At 60.7% G+C, this 14,189-nt stretch overlaps 1 protein-coding gene across 1 annotated transcript; it reads right to left on the bottom strand.

Annotated features, from left to right (window-relative positions):
* Nucleotides 1–4,871: 4,871 nt before the first annotated feature.
* On the bottom strand, nucleotides 4,872–10,596 carry HS3ST6 (heparan sulfate-glucosamine 3-sulfotransferase 6). Its single transcript, XM_064362865.1, has 2 exons — nucleotides 10,093–10,596; nucleotides 4,872–5,600 (listed from the first exon to the last, which is right to left on the bottom strand). Exons 1-2 carry the CDS (start codon nucleotides 10,503–10,505, stop codon nucleotides 4,985–4,987), a joined length of 1,029 nt encoding a protein of 342 aa, XP_064218935.1. The 5' UTR covers nucleotides 10,506–10,596; the 3' UTR covers nucleotides 4,872–4,984.
* Between the last annotated feature and the right edge of the window lie 3,593 nt (nucleotides 10,597–14,189).

The raw sequence follows: 14,189 nt of genomic DNA, 5'->3' as shown, positions 1-14,189 counted from the left end.
ACTCCTAGAGCCTCCCTGGATCCAGGAGCACAGACGGAGGAGGGGCTCATGTGCCGCCAGGGGAATAAAGCTGGCATGCAGGACAGAGGAAGAGCAAGCCCAGGACCCGAGAGCTCGTGAGGGCACGAAAGGAGTCTGGGCCTCAAGAGCGGGCACTTCCTGTAGGCGATGGCCCTGCCCAGGGGCACGGACGGCTCCCAGCTGCCCAGAGCATCCCCAGGGCTAAAATGGATAAAACGGATTCATCACAAACCCGAGGCTGCCCCTGACCCCCGCCTCCCACCCCACCCTCTGGCATAAGCATTGGTCCCAATGACAGAGACTGCAGAAGTCAGCCCTTGCCAGTTTGAGAGGAACCTTCTAGAAAGGCAGGGCCCCGCAGAAATGAACCACCACATTCCTGAGGTCAACAAAGTTGCAGCCCCTCCCTTCTGCAGGGACAGGGGAAGCATCCAAGGCCTTTATGGGGTCCCCGGCCTGTCCTGGGCCATGGCCCAGCGGCTGCAGAGGAACCCGCCTGGAAACCACAACGCACCTGGAAACCCAGCTCCTTAGGGGAACAAGGCACCTGGGGCAGGCTGGCAGACAGGAGAAGGGGCTCAGGCCTGGGGAGCCAGGAAAGGGGTAGGGACAGAAGCTTCAAGGGGACTCAGTTCATTTTAAGTCACTCACCTGTGGCCCAGCCCCCTCCTGGAGCCCGGGATGTTTCCATCTCGGCATGTGAGGGGCCTCAGATCTGGCCACATGGCCCAGGGGAAACTGACCTTTCCCCAATGCACCTCTCCTCCTGCATAAAGGGGGCCCACAGGCGCTCACCACCATGGAACCCCACAATCCAGGCTTCACCCTAGGTGGGGGGCTAGCTTCCCCGTCCCTCCCCTGGCTCTGGCCTGCACAACCACCCTGAGAAGCCTGCGAGGGAGGGAGTCAGAGGCCACCTTGCCCTGACCCTCCAGCCCCATGCTGTGACCACAGGGCAACCGGCCCAGCCCCAGGCAGAGGGGCCACCCATCCCCCCACGGAGGGCTGGGGTCAGCAGCCCCAACTGAGCTCTCAGGACCCCCAGGTCAGGCAATCAGCCCAGTGAGGACCCCTGCACCAGGGGAGGAAGGTTCTCCACCACTCCCTGCAAACCGGGGATCTCAGAGGTCCCAGGGTTGGGCCTCGCCGGAAGTGCTGGAACAGTGAGAGGCAGGCAAGCTGCTGGCCCTTTCTTGTCCCCTCTCTTCCTCTATCACAGCTATGGGGCTTCATAAATATTTTCAGGCCTGTGGAGAGGGTGGGCCCAGGGGCTGACCCCTCCCTGTCTTCCCTTTGGGGCTGAGTTGCTGGGTCCAGGGCCTACTCAAGGCTTCCATGCCCATGTGTGCAAGGCTCAGGGTGGAGAGCATGGCCACCCGGTCCCACCCACCCGTCCCAGTCGGCCAGAAGGGACAGGAGGGCCAGGGCTTTGTGAGGACCCTCGAGGTGGAAGCAGCCTCCTCCCCAGGCTTCTCCGAGCCCCTCCCTGGACTCCTAGGACTGTGAGAAGCCCGACCCCAGCCCATGACCCACTCCATCCCAGTCCGGCTGGGGCAGGAGGGCTGCAGATGCTCCAAGCCCCTTTCCCTCCCCAGGGCGGAACAGGAAGAGGGTAATTGAATCAGCACTTCTAGACCCATCTGGAACATTCCAACATGGAAAACCCACGAAGCAGCTAGGGAAGCAATTTAGGGACTTTAATTAAAGGCCGATGACTCTCCCAGGGAGCCCCTCCCCACACAGCCCGTAGGTCCCCCCACATCTGCCCTCCGTGTGTTCAGAGGCAGAGCTGGGCACCTCACCCTCATGGGGTGCTGGCGGTTAGGTGGAGTTCCCACTTGCAGGGGAACATGCCAGCCCACCCTCTCCCCTCGATGCTTCCAGGGCCCGCCCCCCAGGGCCCTGGGCTCAGGCCCCAAAGCCAGGCAAACCAGTGCCCCACCCCTCACAGCTCTGTGTCAGGAAGGGAACAGTGGGGTGACTTGGTGGGCTCAGAAAAGGAACTCTAAACAGAGGGGAGTAGCACAGCCTCAGTGAAAGCACAGCTGCCCCTCAAAGGCTGCCTCCATCTCCGTGGGCACCTTCTGCAGGGAAAGGCATTCCAGGCAGAGGGAACAGTGCATGCAAAGCCCATGAGTTTGGACAGAGCACAGTGGGGAAGGAGCTGGCAGGTGCCAGTGTGGTGGGTGTGTTGGAATGAGGGGCGCACGTAGGGCTGAGAGGCAGGCAAGGCGTATAGGGCCGTAACAGCTGTATTCAGGAGTCTGGTTTTCATCCTAAAACCAGTAAGGGGTAAAGGCAGGGATCAGAGCATTGTAAAATACTAGGAACTGGTTTACTCTGTGACTGCCTCAGGCTGCCATCCAGAGAGCTCACTGTAGAACACAAGAGGTGCTGGGACGATGGAGAGCAGCACGAGAAGGGTGTGTCTGGGAAGAAGAAATCCACATGCACCCAGTGGGAACTGGGCCACCAGGGGCCAGGGACTGTCCTGTCTCCCTCCCAGCCCCACCGCCCAGGGCAGGCAGCCGGGCCATCTTCACAGGGGGCGCCCGTGCAGGGGGTGGGGACAGAACAGCCAAGCCCAGTGATCCCCTCCGGGCAGGGATCCCAGGTGGAGTCTGTTCCCTCCTCTCGTGGCTACTATCGGTCAGGCGGGCTTTTTCCCCTCCACCCACATCAGAACTTCGAGGCCTATGACTTGTCCACATCTGGGGCCACATCTGCCCACCACGTTGCCACTGCAGTCTCTGGGTGGGTGCTTGGAGGGGAGCCCGGAACCTGCCTCTGTCGTGGCCTGGAGGAAGCGCCTGCCCCTTAGGGCAGCTGCAGACAGATGGGAGAGGCCACTGGGCCCAGAAACTAACAGGAACGGGGGTGGGTGTCCAGACGCAGCCCCTGCCTCCCCTCCTCACCCAGCCGTCGTGTGGCAGAGACAGCGGCTCAAAGCCAGAGGGCAGGGGAGGCTGACAGGCTGCCCTCCTGCAAATCCTTCCTCACTGCCTGTATCTCTGGGCCTCTAAGAGAGGCAGAAAGACCACATCAGGGCTGTGGGACCCAAGGCTCAGCCGGGCTGTGGAGACCACAGCCAGGCCCCGAGACAGGCCTGGAGCTGAGCCCAAGCAGCCCCGGGGTCATCGTCAGGACAGCTGGTGAGCACCTGGAAGACCGCACGTGGCCAGGAGCAGGTGAGAGTCATGACTAAGAGGACCCTCCCACGCCCGGGACACGGGTTAGGCGGGGCATCCCAGCCTGCCTGAGTCTGGCCTCAGTTACGAGCGGGCAGCTGAGCTGCAGATGGCTACTGGTTCCAGCCCTATCCCCAGTGGAGGGCGCAGAACACAGCGGAACTGGGGCAGCTGGAGCCTGGGGGAGTGGGTGGGGCCTGGGGGAGTGGGTGGGGCCTGGGGGAGTGGGTGGGGCTCTACAAGGAAGTCTAGGAGGCTATTAATCATCGCTCTGCCCACGCACCCAACACTCGCTGAGCTGCTCTCACGAACACTCGAACACTTGGGCAGTTCCACAGAAAGCTCCAGAAGGAAGAGTCCACTGCGCACCTGGATGCGGGATGAACCAAGGTGGTAGGTGCAGACCCGACTTTAATCCTGCCCCACCAGTCCACAGAGCAGCCTGCGGCCTCAGTTTCCTCATCCTGAACCTGAGGATAGCCTTGCCCAGCCTCCCAGGTCTGAGAAGTGTGTGGCCCCGAGTGTCACTAGGGCTAAGCCGCATGTCACTGGGCAGGCCCTAAGCCTCTCCAAGCTCACATGCTAGACCTGACAAGGCACACAGCCCACCTCTGAGGGTGTACAAAGAATGAGTTTTGGGCTGGGTGCAGTGGCTCACACCTGTAATCACACTGGGAGGCCGAGGCAGGCGGATCATTTGAGGTCAGGTGTTCGAAACCAGCCTGGCCAACATGGCAAAACCACATCTCTACAAAAAATACAAAAATTAGCCAGGTGTGATGGTAGACGCCTGTAGCCCCAGCTAGCTGAGAGGCTGAGGCAAGAGAATCACTGGAACCCGGGAAGTGGAGGCTGCAGTGAGCTGAGATCACGACACTGCACTCCAGCCTGGGCCACAGAGGTTTACCTCATCTCAAAAAAAAAAAAAAAAAAAAAAAGAGTTTTGGGTGACAAGAGGCACACAGTCAGTGCCCAGTAGAGTTCACTGGTATGGTTATCACACACCTGGGGGTGGCGCCTCCACCCTCCAACCTCGAGGTCTTGAGGAAAAATCTGGGTCCAAGCTTTTTTTTTTTTTTTTTTTTTTTGAGATGGAGTTTCACTCTTGTGACCCAGGCTGGAGTGCAATGGCGCGATCTCGGCTCACCGCAACCTCCACCTCCTGGGTTCAGGCAATTCTCCTGCCTCAGCCTCCTGAGTAGCTGGGACTACAGGCACGTGCCACCATGCCCGGCTAATTTCTGTATTTTTAGTAGAGACGGGTTTCACCATGTTGACCAGGATGGTCTCGATCTCTTGACCTCGTGATCCACCCTCCTCGGCCTCCCAAAGTGCTGGGATTACAGGCGTGAGCCACCGCGCCCGGTGCTTTTTTTTTTTTTTTTTTGAGGCAGGGTCTCACTCTGTCACCCAGGCTGCAGTGCAATGGCATGATCTCAGCTCACTGCAACCTCTGCCTCCCAGGTTCAAGTGATTCTCCTGTCCCAGCCTCCCGAGTAGCTGGGACTACAGGCGCCAGCCACCACACCTGCCTAATTTTTGTATTTTTAGTAGACACTAGGTTTCACTATGTTGGCCAGGCTGGTCTCGAACTCCTGACCTTGTGATCCGCCTGCCTTGGCCTCCCAAAGTGCTGCGATTACAGGCGTGAGCCACCGCACCGGGTCCCAAGCTTTATTTCTTAACCATTCCTCTCCGTGCAGCATGTGCACACAGCCTGCTCTGGCCGGGTGAGCGGATGTCAGTCAAGGTGCTGGGCATCCCCAGGGCGCCACTCAGTCCCAGCCAAAGTCCTGGCCCGTCATCTGGTAGAACTTGCGATTGAAGGGCCGGTAGAAGTCCTGCAGGCGCCGGACCACAGCCTGGGACACGCGCGGGTGGGGCCGGCCCTTGGACTTGCCCAGGCAGCGGGGCCGGCGGCTGCCCTGGGCCTTCTGGAGGCAGGGGAAGCCCTTGGTGACGTTGAAGTAGAAGTGCTTGTCCGTGACGACCCGTTTAAGGCCCAGGAAGTCCTGCACGCGGCCGACCTCTCCGGCCGGGTCGCTGACCAGGCGCTCCCCACTGACGAACAGGAAGTGGGACAGGGGGAAGTAGCGCAGCCAGTTGTCCAGGTGCTGGGCATACAGGCCGATGCGGATGGCGCTCCAGGCTGTGTCCACGGGGCCCAGGCCGTGGCGGAAGGCCAGGGCGCGGAAGCTGGGCAGGCCCGGGGTCTTGGAGAGCGTCTGGGCATAGTCAGAGATGGCCCGGGTCACGGGGTTCCGCACCACCACAATCAGCTTCGTGTCCGGGGACATGGCGTGGATTCGGCGGGGTGCCTCCTGCGTCACGAAGTAGCTGGGGGTCTTCTCCATGGTGATCTGCCCGTCCAAGGTTCGGGGCATCAGACTCCTGTGGGACGGGTGTGAGCAGAGGGGGCCTCAGCCTCCCTAGCCCTAGACCCGCCCCCAGGAGACGCCCAGGCCTCCGAGGTAGGCAAGGCTTCCTCCCCGCCCGGCCCACGCCCCTAACGTGTGTGGCTGGGCAGCCTGGAACTTGTACTGTGGGGGTGCACAGCCCAGCGCCACCTGCCCTGCCTCCTGCTGCTCTGAGGATAACGCCCCAACATGCCCCTCACCACCCATGTATCTTCCCTACACAGTCTCTGCCATCCTCGCCTCCAGCGCCAGCTCCCTCCCACTGGACCCACCCTCTCCAGGAACTAGGCTGCCCCAACTCCTGTCTCACTCCAGACCAAGGACGCTGAGGCCGGCCCACCTAGACTTGCCACCCCCCAGGCCTCCCAGCCGTCATCCCTCCAGGTTCCCCTTTCACTCAGTGGCTGAGAGCATCCCCTAAATCACCAATTATTGACAATGTCCTCAACATAAAGTGGCCCTCCCTGCCCCGCCCTGATGTAACTACATCTCTCCCTCCATCTTTATTTATTTTTTGAGACAGAGTCTCGCTGTGTCACCCAGGCTGGAGTGCAGTGGCGTGATCTCAGCTCACTGCATCCTCTGCCTCCCGGGTTCAAGTGATTGTCCTGCCTCAGCCTCCCAAGTAGATGGAATTACAGGTGCCCGCCCCCACACCCAGCTAATTTTTGTATTTTTAGTAGAGATGGGGTTTCGCCATATTGGCCAGGCTGGTCTTGAGCTCCTGACCTCAAGTGATCCACCCACCTCAGCCTCCCAAGGTGCTGGGATTACAAGGGTGAGCCACCCGGCCCAGCCTCTCTCCCCATCCATTTTTTGTGTTTTTTTTTGTTTGTTTGTTTGTTTTGTTTTTTGAGATGGAGTTTCACTCTGTTGCCCAGGCTGGAGTGCAATGGCATGATTTCGGCTCACGGAAACCTCCACCTCCCAGGTTCAGGCAATTCTCCTGCCTCAGCGTCCCCATTAGCTGGGATTACAGGCATGCACCACCACACCCGGCTAATTTTGTATTTTTAGTAGAGACGGGGTTTCTCCATGTTGGCCAGGCTGGTATCAAACTCCTGACCTCAAGTGATCCACCCTCCTTGGCCTCCCAAAGTGCTGGGATTACAGTACTTTAATTGTAGGTCTGCGAATTCTCATCAACCTGCACCTGGACTTGGGAGGCCAAAAAGCTACCAGCAGAGCCCAGCACATGTGAGGAAAGTCGGAAAAGTGGCCGTGCCGGTCTGAGGATCCTTCCCAAGACCCTGGGCCGCTGTGGCCCCCCAGATCTTGCCAGTTGCCTTGGTGCCAGGCCTGGGAGGGGGCCTTTCATTCTGACACAGGGGAGGAGGGCACTGACGGAGTCCCAAGGTCCCAGGGGAATCAGCCGACCTTACCCCAGGACTGGCCTACCTGGGCAGAGAGCCCATCCTGGTGCCCAGCCCAGGCAGGCCCAGGCACCCCCAGCAGTGTCCAGGGCAGCACCTGCCAGCCAGGTAGTGCAGGGTGAGGTTGGGCAGGGCAGAGCGGGGCGGAGCAGGTCAGCTGAGCAAACAGCTCCGAGGGAGAGCTGGGGAAGGCTGGGAACTAGGTCAATAGAGGCAGAGGCTGTGGGACCTGTGTTAGGGAGGGGTGCCCTGCCCGGTCATGCCCAGCCCTGAGGGGGCTCCTCATCCTCCTGCCCTCTGAGGGGGCTTCCCACATCCCTGCTGACTGCCCCAGGAGTGCCCCCTGCTGGGAGGCTGATATACCAGAAGTGACCCCCAGACTCAGGACCTGAGTCCCCTTTTCCTGCTCAGACCCCCAGGAAAACTCGGCTGGGGTGCTCAGCAGAGAATGCTGGAGGTGGGACAGGATGTGTGTGGAGAGAATCCAGGGTTCCCCACAACACCACCCATAAGCAGGGCAGAGTGGGGGTGGGCGGCACGGGAGCCTACTGGCCCCTCAGAGCCAGGCCCTGGGCAGAGCTGGCCTATAGACGTCACCGGACAAGTCCTCCTCCATCTTGGTGGCAGAGGGAGCAGGGACTCCCTCCACCGGCCTGCTGCCACTTTGGAGGCAGCCACACTGAGACTGGGACAGGGAGGGGTGCCAGGGGTGAGCGTGGGGCTCGGCCCTCCCTCTTCCCAGCCTTGGGGGTTGCCTCCTTCCAGCCCACCTGGAAGGGTGGGGTCAGTCCCCGAACCCCTGCACTCCCCATCCCACCTCCTGCAGCTGGAATCCACTTGGGAACCACACCCAGAGTCCCAGGAACAAACACAGAGACCTCAGGTGGTCTGAGGCCCAGCAGCTGAGGGGCACTCCTGTCCCTGAAAGGAGGTCATGCAAAGGGGAGGCACCCCCCCACCACAGGACCCCGATGACGATACCCACAGAGAGAAGCCAGGGAGGGCAGACCCTGCCAGGCCTCATCAGAAGTCACTGCCTCCCTTCATACCCCAGGCCCTTCCCTCCCATCATGGACACACCCTGACCTCAGGCACCGGGGGAGACCAGGAGCCCACCCCTTTCCTTTCCCAAACGCCACACCAGTGACTGAATATCCTCCTCTTCACGCTGCTGGAGAGACCAGCACCGACGCAGGAATGTTCGCCCCCCAGGCTTTCTCTCCAAAGAGTCCGAGAACTCCGAAGCGGGATGGAGTTCCCAGACCCCCTGCTGTGGAAGGGGGGTGGGAACACGGAGAGGCGGCAAGGGCTTTCGAGGTCCCCTCTCGCACAAACCAGCTCAGAGATTTGAGATCTTTGGAATCAATTACTTTCCCTCCCCAGGCATCCGAAGCCTGTCCTAGCCCGGGTATGGATGAGGGTGGGAGAGATGGGGGAGGAGGGAGGGGAGAGGACTTGACCTCCGTGTGACAAACATCTGACAAGTTGCTCTGAGGACCCTCCCGACCCTCCCTCCCTGCGGAGCCCACCTCATCTGGTGTGCATTTCCCTGCGGCTTCCATCCAGCCCTGGGTGACCCTCCCTCCTCCTGCCCCACACCTCGGGCCTGGGACTCAGCGGATGCCACAGCCAGAAAGTGCTGGGGGGATTGCATCCCCACCACAGGAGCCTCTCTCCAGGACCGATGGCAAGTGGAGTCCCACAGAAGCCTGGGTCCCTCCCTGCACCCACTGCTCTTGCACCCCAGGAACTAAGGGGTTCCCCTACTCACCCCACTCCTTGCCTCTTCTTCCTTTTCTTTTGGTTTTTTGTTTTGTTTTGTTTTTGAGAGTCTCTTTCTGTTGCCCAGGCTGGAGAGCAGTGGTGCTATCTCGACTCACTACAACCTCTGCCTCCCGGGTTCAAGCGATTCTCCTGCCTCAGCCTCCCAAGTAGCTCCTCCTCCCCTCCTCCCAGCAGCAGGGATTAGGGATGCATTCTGAACCCTGCCCGCCATCAGGGGAGTGAGGTCTGTCCCCGGAGCCTGAGCTGAGGATGCCTGATTCAGCCAGGTGAGCCCCAGGATGGACTCCACCATCCCCAGCCACCACCTGACTTCCCCAGCACCCGCTGCTGGCACCAGCCCTCCAGATCTCAAAAGCTAGCCCCCCTGCTCTCACGGAGCCCCTCCCTGCCTGCCCTCCAAACCCGAGTAGTTTTAGTACAAAAGGCAAAAGGCAAAGTTAACAAATAGGGGTAGGAGTTGGGGGAGGAAGAGGATCAGCGGATCCAGACAGAGAAACTGGAGCATCTGGAGGTGAAGCGTCTGGGTCCTGCCGCTCCCACTCATTTGCCAGGTGACCTTGGGCAGGGTCCTCTTGGCAGGGGCTCGGTCCAAGCTTGGGGGTGAACAGCCACCAGAGCGGGGTGCTTCAGCTGGGGCTGCATGCTCCCCACATTCCCCTGCCACAGCCCACATCCATCCTGAGTAGAGGCAGAACAGCCACAGAGCCCCATGCGCGGGGCTGGAGTCACTGGGCACTCACCTAAAGGCGGCCTCCTCCTTTCCAAAGCCCAGACTTTCTCCGGACTCCCATGACCACCGAGAGGGTTCCTGTGCCCAGAGTTGGGGGTCTTGGGGAGGAAGGACACTTTCAGGCCTGAGACCTACTCTGTCTGCTAAGTCACCCCATCTGCCCAGCCTGGAACCTGGAGGGCCCTTTCTAGGGTACCTGGCCAGGGATCAGAGAGTCACACCTGCGCGCCCAGTGACAGGGTGGGAGAGGCATTTCTAACGCTCCCCAGGTAATCCCATGGGCTAGGAAGGACTTCCGGGCTGGGATCGCACCGCCTCCCCCAGTCCCGGTAGGTCCCTCAGCAGAGCGAAGAGAACCGGGGCTTTCCCCCAGTGTCTTCAAAGTTTTAGGGAATCCTAGCCAGATACCATTCCTCCTTCCCGAGCCGCGTCCCCGGGTCAAGCCTGGGCCCCCCAACAGGGTGGTCCCAGCCCCAGTGCCTGGAGACCTCGCCCCGCTGCTCCCTGGGGCGCACGATACCCTCCCCAGGAAGGCGCTGGCCGGGGCGCGGACGGGGCGGACGGGCCAGGGTGCTCACCGATACCAGGCGAGGCCGCGCTCGTAGCACCTGTCGAAGAAGTGGGGCTCGGAGCCGAGCGCGCGGACGTCGGGGTGCAGCCGCAGGAACTCCAGCAGGGCGCGCGTGCCACCCTTCTTCACGCCCACGATGAGCGCCTGCGGGAAGCGCCGGCGGCTGGGGCCAATGGCTACGGGCAGGTCCGTGGCTCCCGGGCGGCGGACGGAGCTGGAAGGCTCGGCTGGCGCCGGGGCCGGCCCCGGGGCGCGGGCGGCCGGCGGGCAGCGGCCAGGGAGGGCGCGGAGGCAGTAGGCGCCGAGTACCAGGACCACCAGCAGCAGCGGCGCGCGGGATGCCGGCAGAGCTGCCCCTTGCCCGGCCCCCGCGCCCTGGCCGCCCACGGCCCCGCCGCCCAGGTCGCCGCTACCTGCCATGGGGTCGCGCCGCGCCCTGTCGCGGGAGCGGGGGCGGCAGGAGGGCGCGCATCCCGGCCCGCGCGACACTCAGCCTGTGGGCGCCCGGTTTCTGCTCTGCGCCCCGCGGCCCCGCAGCCTGGGAGCGGGCGCGGGGCGGGTCCAGAGGCGGGGCCGGGACGCCCTCCCCCTCCGAGGCCACTGCCGGGGCTGGGACCAGCCGGCAGCCGCCACCACCCGGGCGCGACTCAAGCTGCCAGGACTACAAGGACGCTCCCGCTCCGAGACCCCAGGCTCTGGCTCGCTTGGCTAGGGCGTCTTCGCCCCTGCGCAGGGCTGATGCAGCAGCGGCGGCGGTTCGGGACGCAGGGCAGGGGCAGGGCGGCGCGCGGGCCCCGGACCTTCTGTTTGAAAGCGGATGCCCTCCCCCGCCGCGACCTACTCCGGGACGTGCGCAGCAGGTGCACGGGCTGAGCCTTGGCCTGCAGGAATGGGAGCCTGATCGCCAGACCAAGGGGACCGAGGAAGCGCGTCGATCCGGGCATTCGGCCTGCCAAGGGAGAACGAGGACCGGCCAGCACCCTAGTGTGCAGACAGGGATCCCAGAACGTGTGGGGGAAGTCTGCGGCCGGGAATGGGGTGCGTCCTACACTCCCAGCTGACAGTCTGCCTTGCCACACATCAGGGTCACAGCCTGGCGGCTGAGAGGCCAAGTCACCTCTAGTTACAGTTTTAGAATGGAGGGGACAGGCTCAGAGAAGACAGGCTTCCCTCCCAGTGGTGAGCTGCATTCAGGCCTGAGACTTACTCTGTCTACTAGGTCACCCCATTTGCCCAGCCTGGTCCACCTGGCACTCCCCTGAGACGTCAGTGACACATTTTGGAAGTTGGCAAAGTGGCCCCCACTGGAGGTGCGAAGGACTCAGGGAGCTCTGTGTTGGGGAAGAGAAGGAGCCCAGGACCTGCCCTAGGGGCTGCCTCTGAGGGGCGTGAGATTCAGGGGTCTCTCGGCTGGGACCTTTGGGACACTGGACACTGCAGCAACCTCACATCCCGCCAGGTTCACTGAATGCCCAGCAACAGCCTGCAGGGGAGGCCAGCGGGGCTCAGAGAGGGTGAGCAACTCGCCCCATCCCAGGGGAAAGATGGCATCAGACCCAGGTCCTCTCTCTGCCTCTGCCCCAGCCTTCCTGGCTGAAGGGTTGGTGCCAGGCAGGCACAGGCTCCCCGAAAAGGCCCAGCATCTTTCCAGCCACTGGCTCGCAGGCCCTGCCCTGAGCTCTGCTCTTTACTGAGCCATTCCAGCCCTAATGGTATCTGGACAAGTCCCAGCAGCTGGGCTGCCTCAAGGGGCAGAGGGCCTCCATGACCCACAGACGTTCCACAGCTCCCACCCAGCGGTAGCCCTGGTCAGAGGGGGCCACACGGGGCTGATGGGGTGAAGACCGCTGACCAGACCCCCAGCCTGGGCCCCAGACATATGGGTGGCACCAGCTCGTCTGTGCAAGCCTCCACAGGAGCCCCATGGGCAGGCATTGGGCACGGCTTTGTGAGGACAGCACATTGGCACATGCAGCGCACAGGAAGTTCTTCTGGTCTAGCTTGACACGGGATTGTTCCAGATGGACTGGCTCAGGGCAGGAGCAGGTGTCCCACCCTGCAATACCCACCCCACAATGTCAGCAGTCCCCACCAGGACTTGAAATTCCAGCACTGGTTCCCTGGCCGCCCCTCCAGCCCCCTGCCCAGCCCCGCCATGGTCACGTCCATCTCCCGGCCTTTCCTCTGCCGTCCATCTCCCTGCTGGATGCTTTTTCCTTAGTCCCTGCTGAGGGCCAAAGGACTTTCCAGGAGGAATTGACCGGAACAGCAGGATGTGGAACTCACTGGGGGCAGGGGGAGAGATACCAGGGACCGGGAGTCAGCTCCGAGGGTTCTGCTGGAAGCTGATCCCTCCCTCCATCTGGCAGTCGGCTGACGGGTGGCTGCACTCCCAGGGATGCCCAGGATGGCAGCACCGGGGCTGTTTGTTCACCAGTGGATCCCCAGCACCTAACAGCCTGGGACGCAGTAGGCACTCCATTAATGTCGCTCAGTGGAAGGGTATGCGTGGGAGGAGAGGTCGGGAAGGCTTTCTGGAGGTGACAGCCTGGTGAAGAGGAGGAGAACAGCATTTCAGGCCAAGGAACCACGTAGAGGATGGGGTGGAGCGTAAGGCCCAGCAGGAACAGGGAGCTTAGACTCTGGTCTGAGGCTGGTCCAGCCCTGCCTCCTCCTCAGGCTCCCACCAACTCTGAGCCACCAGGTTGTTTTGTTTTGAGACTGTTTCGCTCTGTCGCCCAGGCTGGAGTGCAGTGGCTCTATCTCCGCTCACTGCAACCTCCACCTCCCGGGTTCCAGTGAGTCTCCTGTCTCAGCCTGCAGAGTAGATGGGATTACAGGCACGTGCCACGACGCCCGGCTAATTTTTGTATTTTTAGTAGAGACGGGGTTTCACCATGTTGGTCAGGCTGGTCTTGAATTCCTGACCTCATGATCCGCCCACCTCAGCCTCCCAAAGTGCTGGGATTACAGGCGTAGCTGCTGCGCCTGGCCCAGACCCTTCTTTGTAAAACGAAGACCCCAGTCATGACTCTGAAGGGTCTCTTCGGTAACAGCGTTATTTTGATGTTATTCACACACCATACACTCCAGCCACTTGTTCTATGCAAATCATTGGTTTTCAGTATATTCACAGTTGTGCAATCATCACCACAATCAATTTTAGAACATTTCTGTCACCCCAAAGAGAAATTCTGTGTCCATTAGCAATTATGCCCTATTCTCTCCTTCCCGCAGCCCCTGGCAACCAGGAATCTACTTCTGTATCCATGGATTTGCCTTTTCTGGACATTTCACAGAAAGAGAATCATTGTTTGAAGCCAAGAGTTCAAGATCAATGTCAGGTTTGTTCTTGGTTTCTTGCCGAGTTTAAAAGGAAGAAACTGAGGCCAACATAAGAAGATCCAATATGAAGGAATTTATTCAGGCTCCCGGGTGAGGCTCTGCGGTCCGACAGGAGGGGCCGGAGAAGTTGCGCAGACTCCTCTCAGACGTGGGGTTTTATAGGGAGTGAAGGAGCTTGATTGGTTGTGGGAGAGCAAGACTACTATTGGGTAAGGTTAGAAGCCTTTGTTTGCATACAGGACTTGGCTGCTATTGGTTAGAATTACTCAGCTGCTATTGGCTAGAAAGACTTGGCTACTATTGACTAGAATCACAAGACCCCGCTTGCATACTGGGTTCTTTAAGGGAAAGCCAGGCTGTGCAAGAAGGGGAAAAGGGAACATGCCCGAGCATGTCTGAGCTTTCGGAAAAAAGCGGTGGCGGGGTGGGGATGTGTGTCCGAGCTCCCGGTGAGGCAACCGGCCTTACAATCAACCTGAGCAACAAAGCAAAACACCGTCTCTACAGAAAATTTACAAATTAGCCAGGCACAGTGGCACACACCAGTAGTCCCAGCACTTCGGAAGGCTGAGGCAGGAGGTTCACTCAAGGCAAGGAATTCAAAACCAGCCTGGGCAACACACAGAGTCCCAGTCTCTACAAAATATTTCCAAATTAGCCAAGCAGGATGGTATGTACCTGTAGTCCTAGCTTACTCAGAAGGCTGAGGTGGGAGCATCACTTGAGCCCAGGAGTTTGAGGCTGCAGTGAGCTGTGATT

The sequence above is a fragment of the Aotus nancymaae genome, unplaced genomic scaffold (assembly GCF_030222135.1).
Source record: "Aotus nancymaae isolate 86718 unplaced genomic scaffold, 86718_ANA_hifiasm-v0.15.2.pri h1tg000049l, whole genome shotgun sequence".
NCBI classification, from domain to species: domain Eukaryota; kingdom Metazoa; phylum Chordata; class Mammalia; order Primates; family Aotidae; genus Aotus; species Aotus nancymaae.
This window is presented reverse-complemented; position numbering and strand designations above follow the sequence as displayed.

Coding starts and splice junctions, on each gene's coding strand:
- HS3ST6 (XM_064362865.1), bottom strand. CDS start 10,505: ATGGCAGGTAGCGGCGACCTGGGCGGCGGGGCCGTGGGCGGCCAGGGC. Junction 5,601..10,092: donor CGCGGCCTCGCCTGGTATCG/GTGAGCACCCTG, acceptor CCCGTCCCACAG/GAGTCTGATGCCCCGAACCT.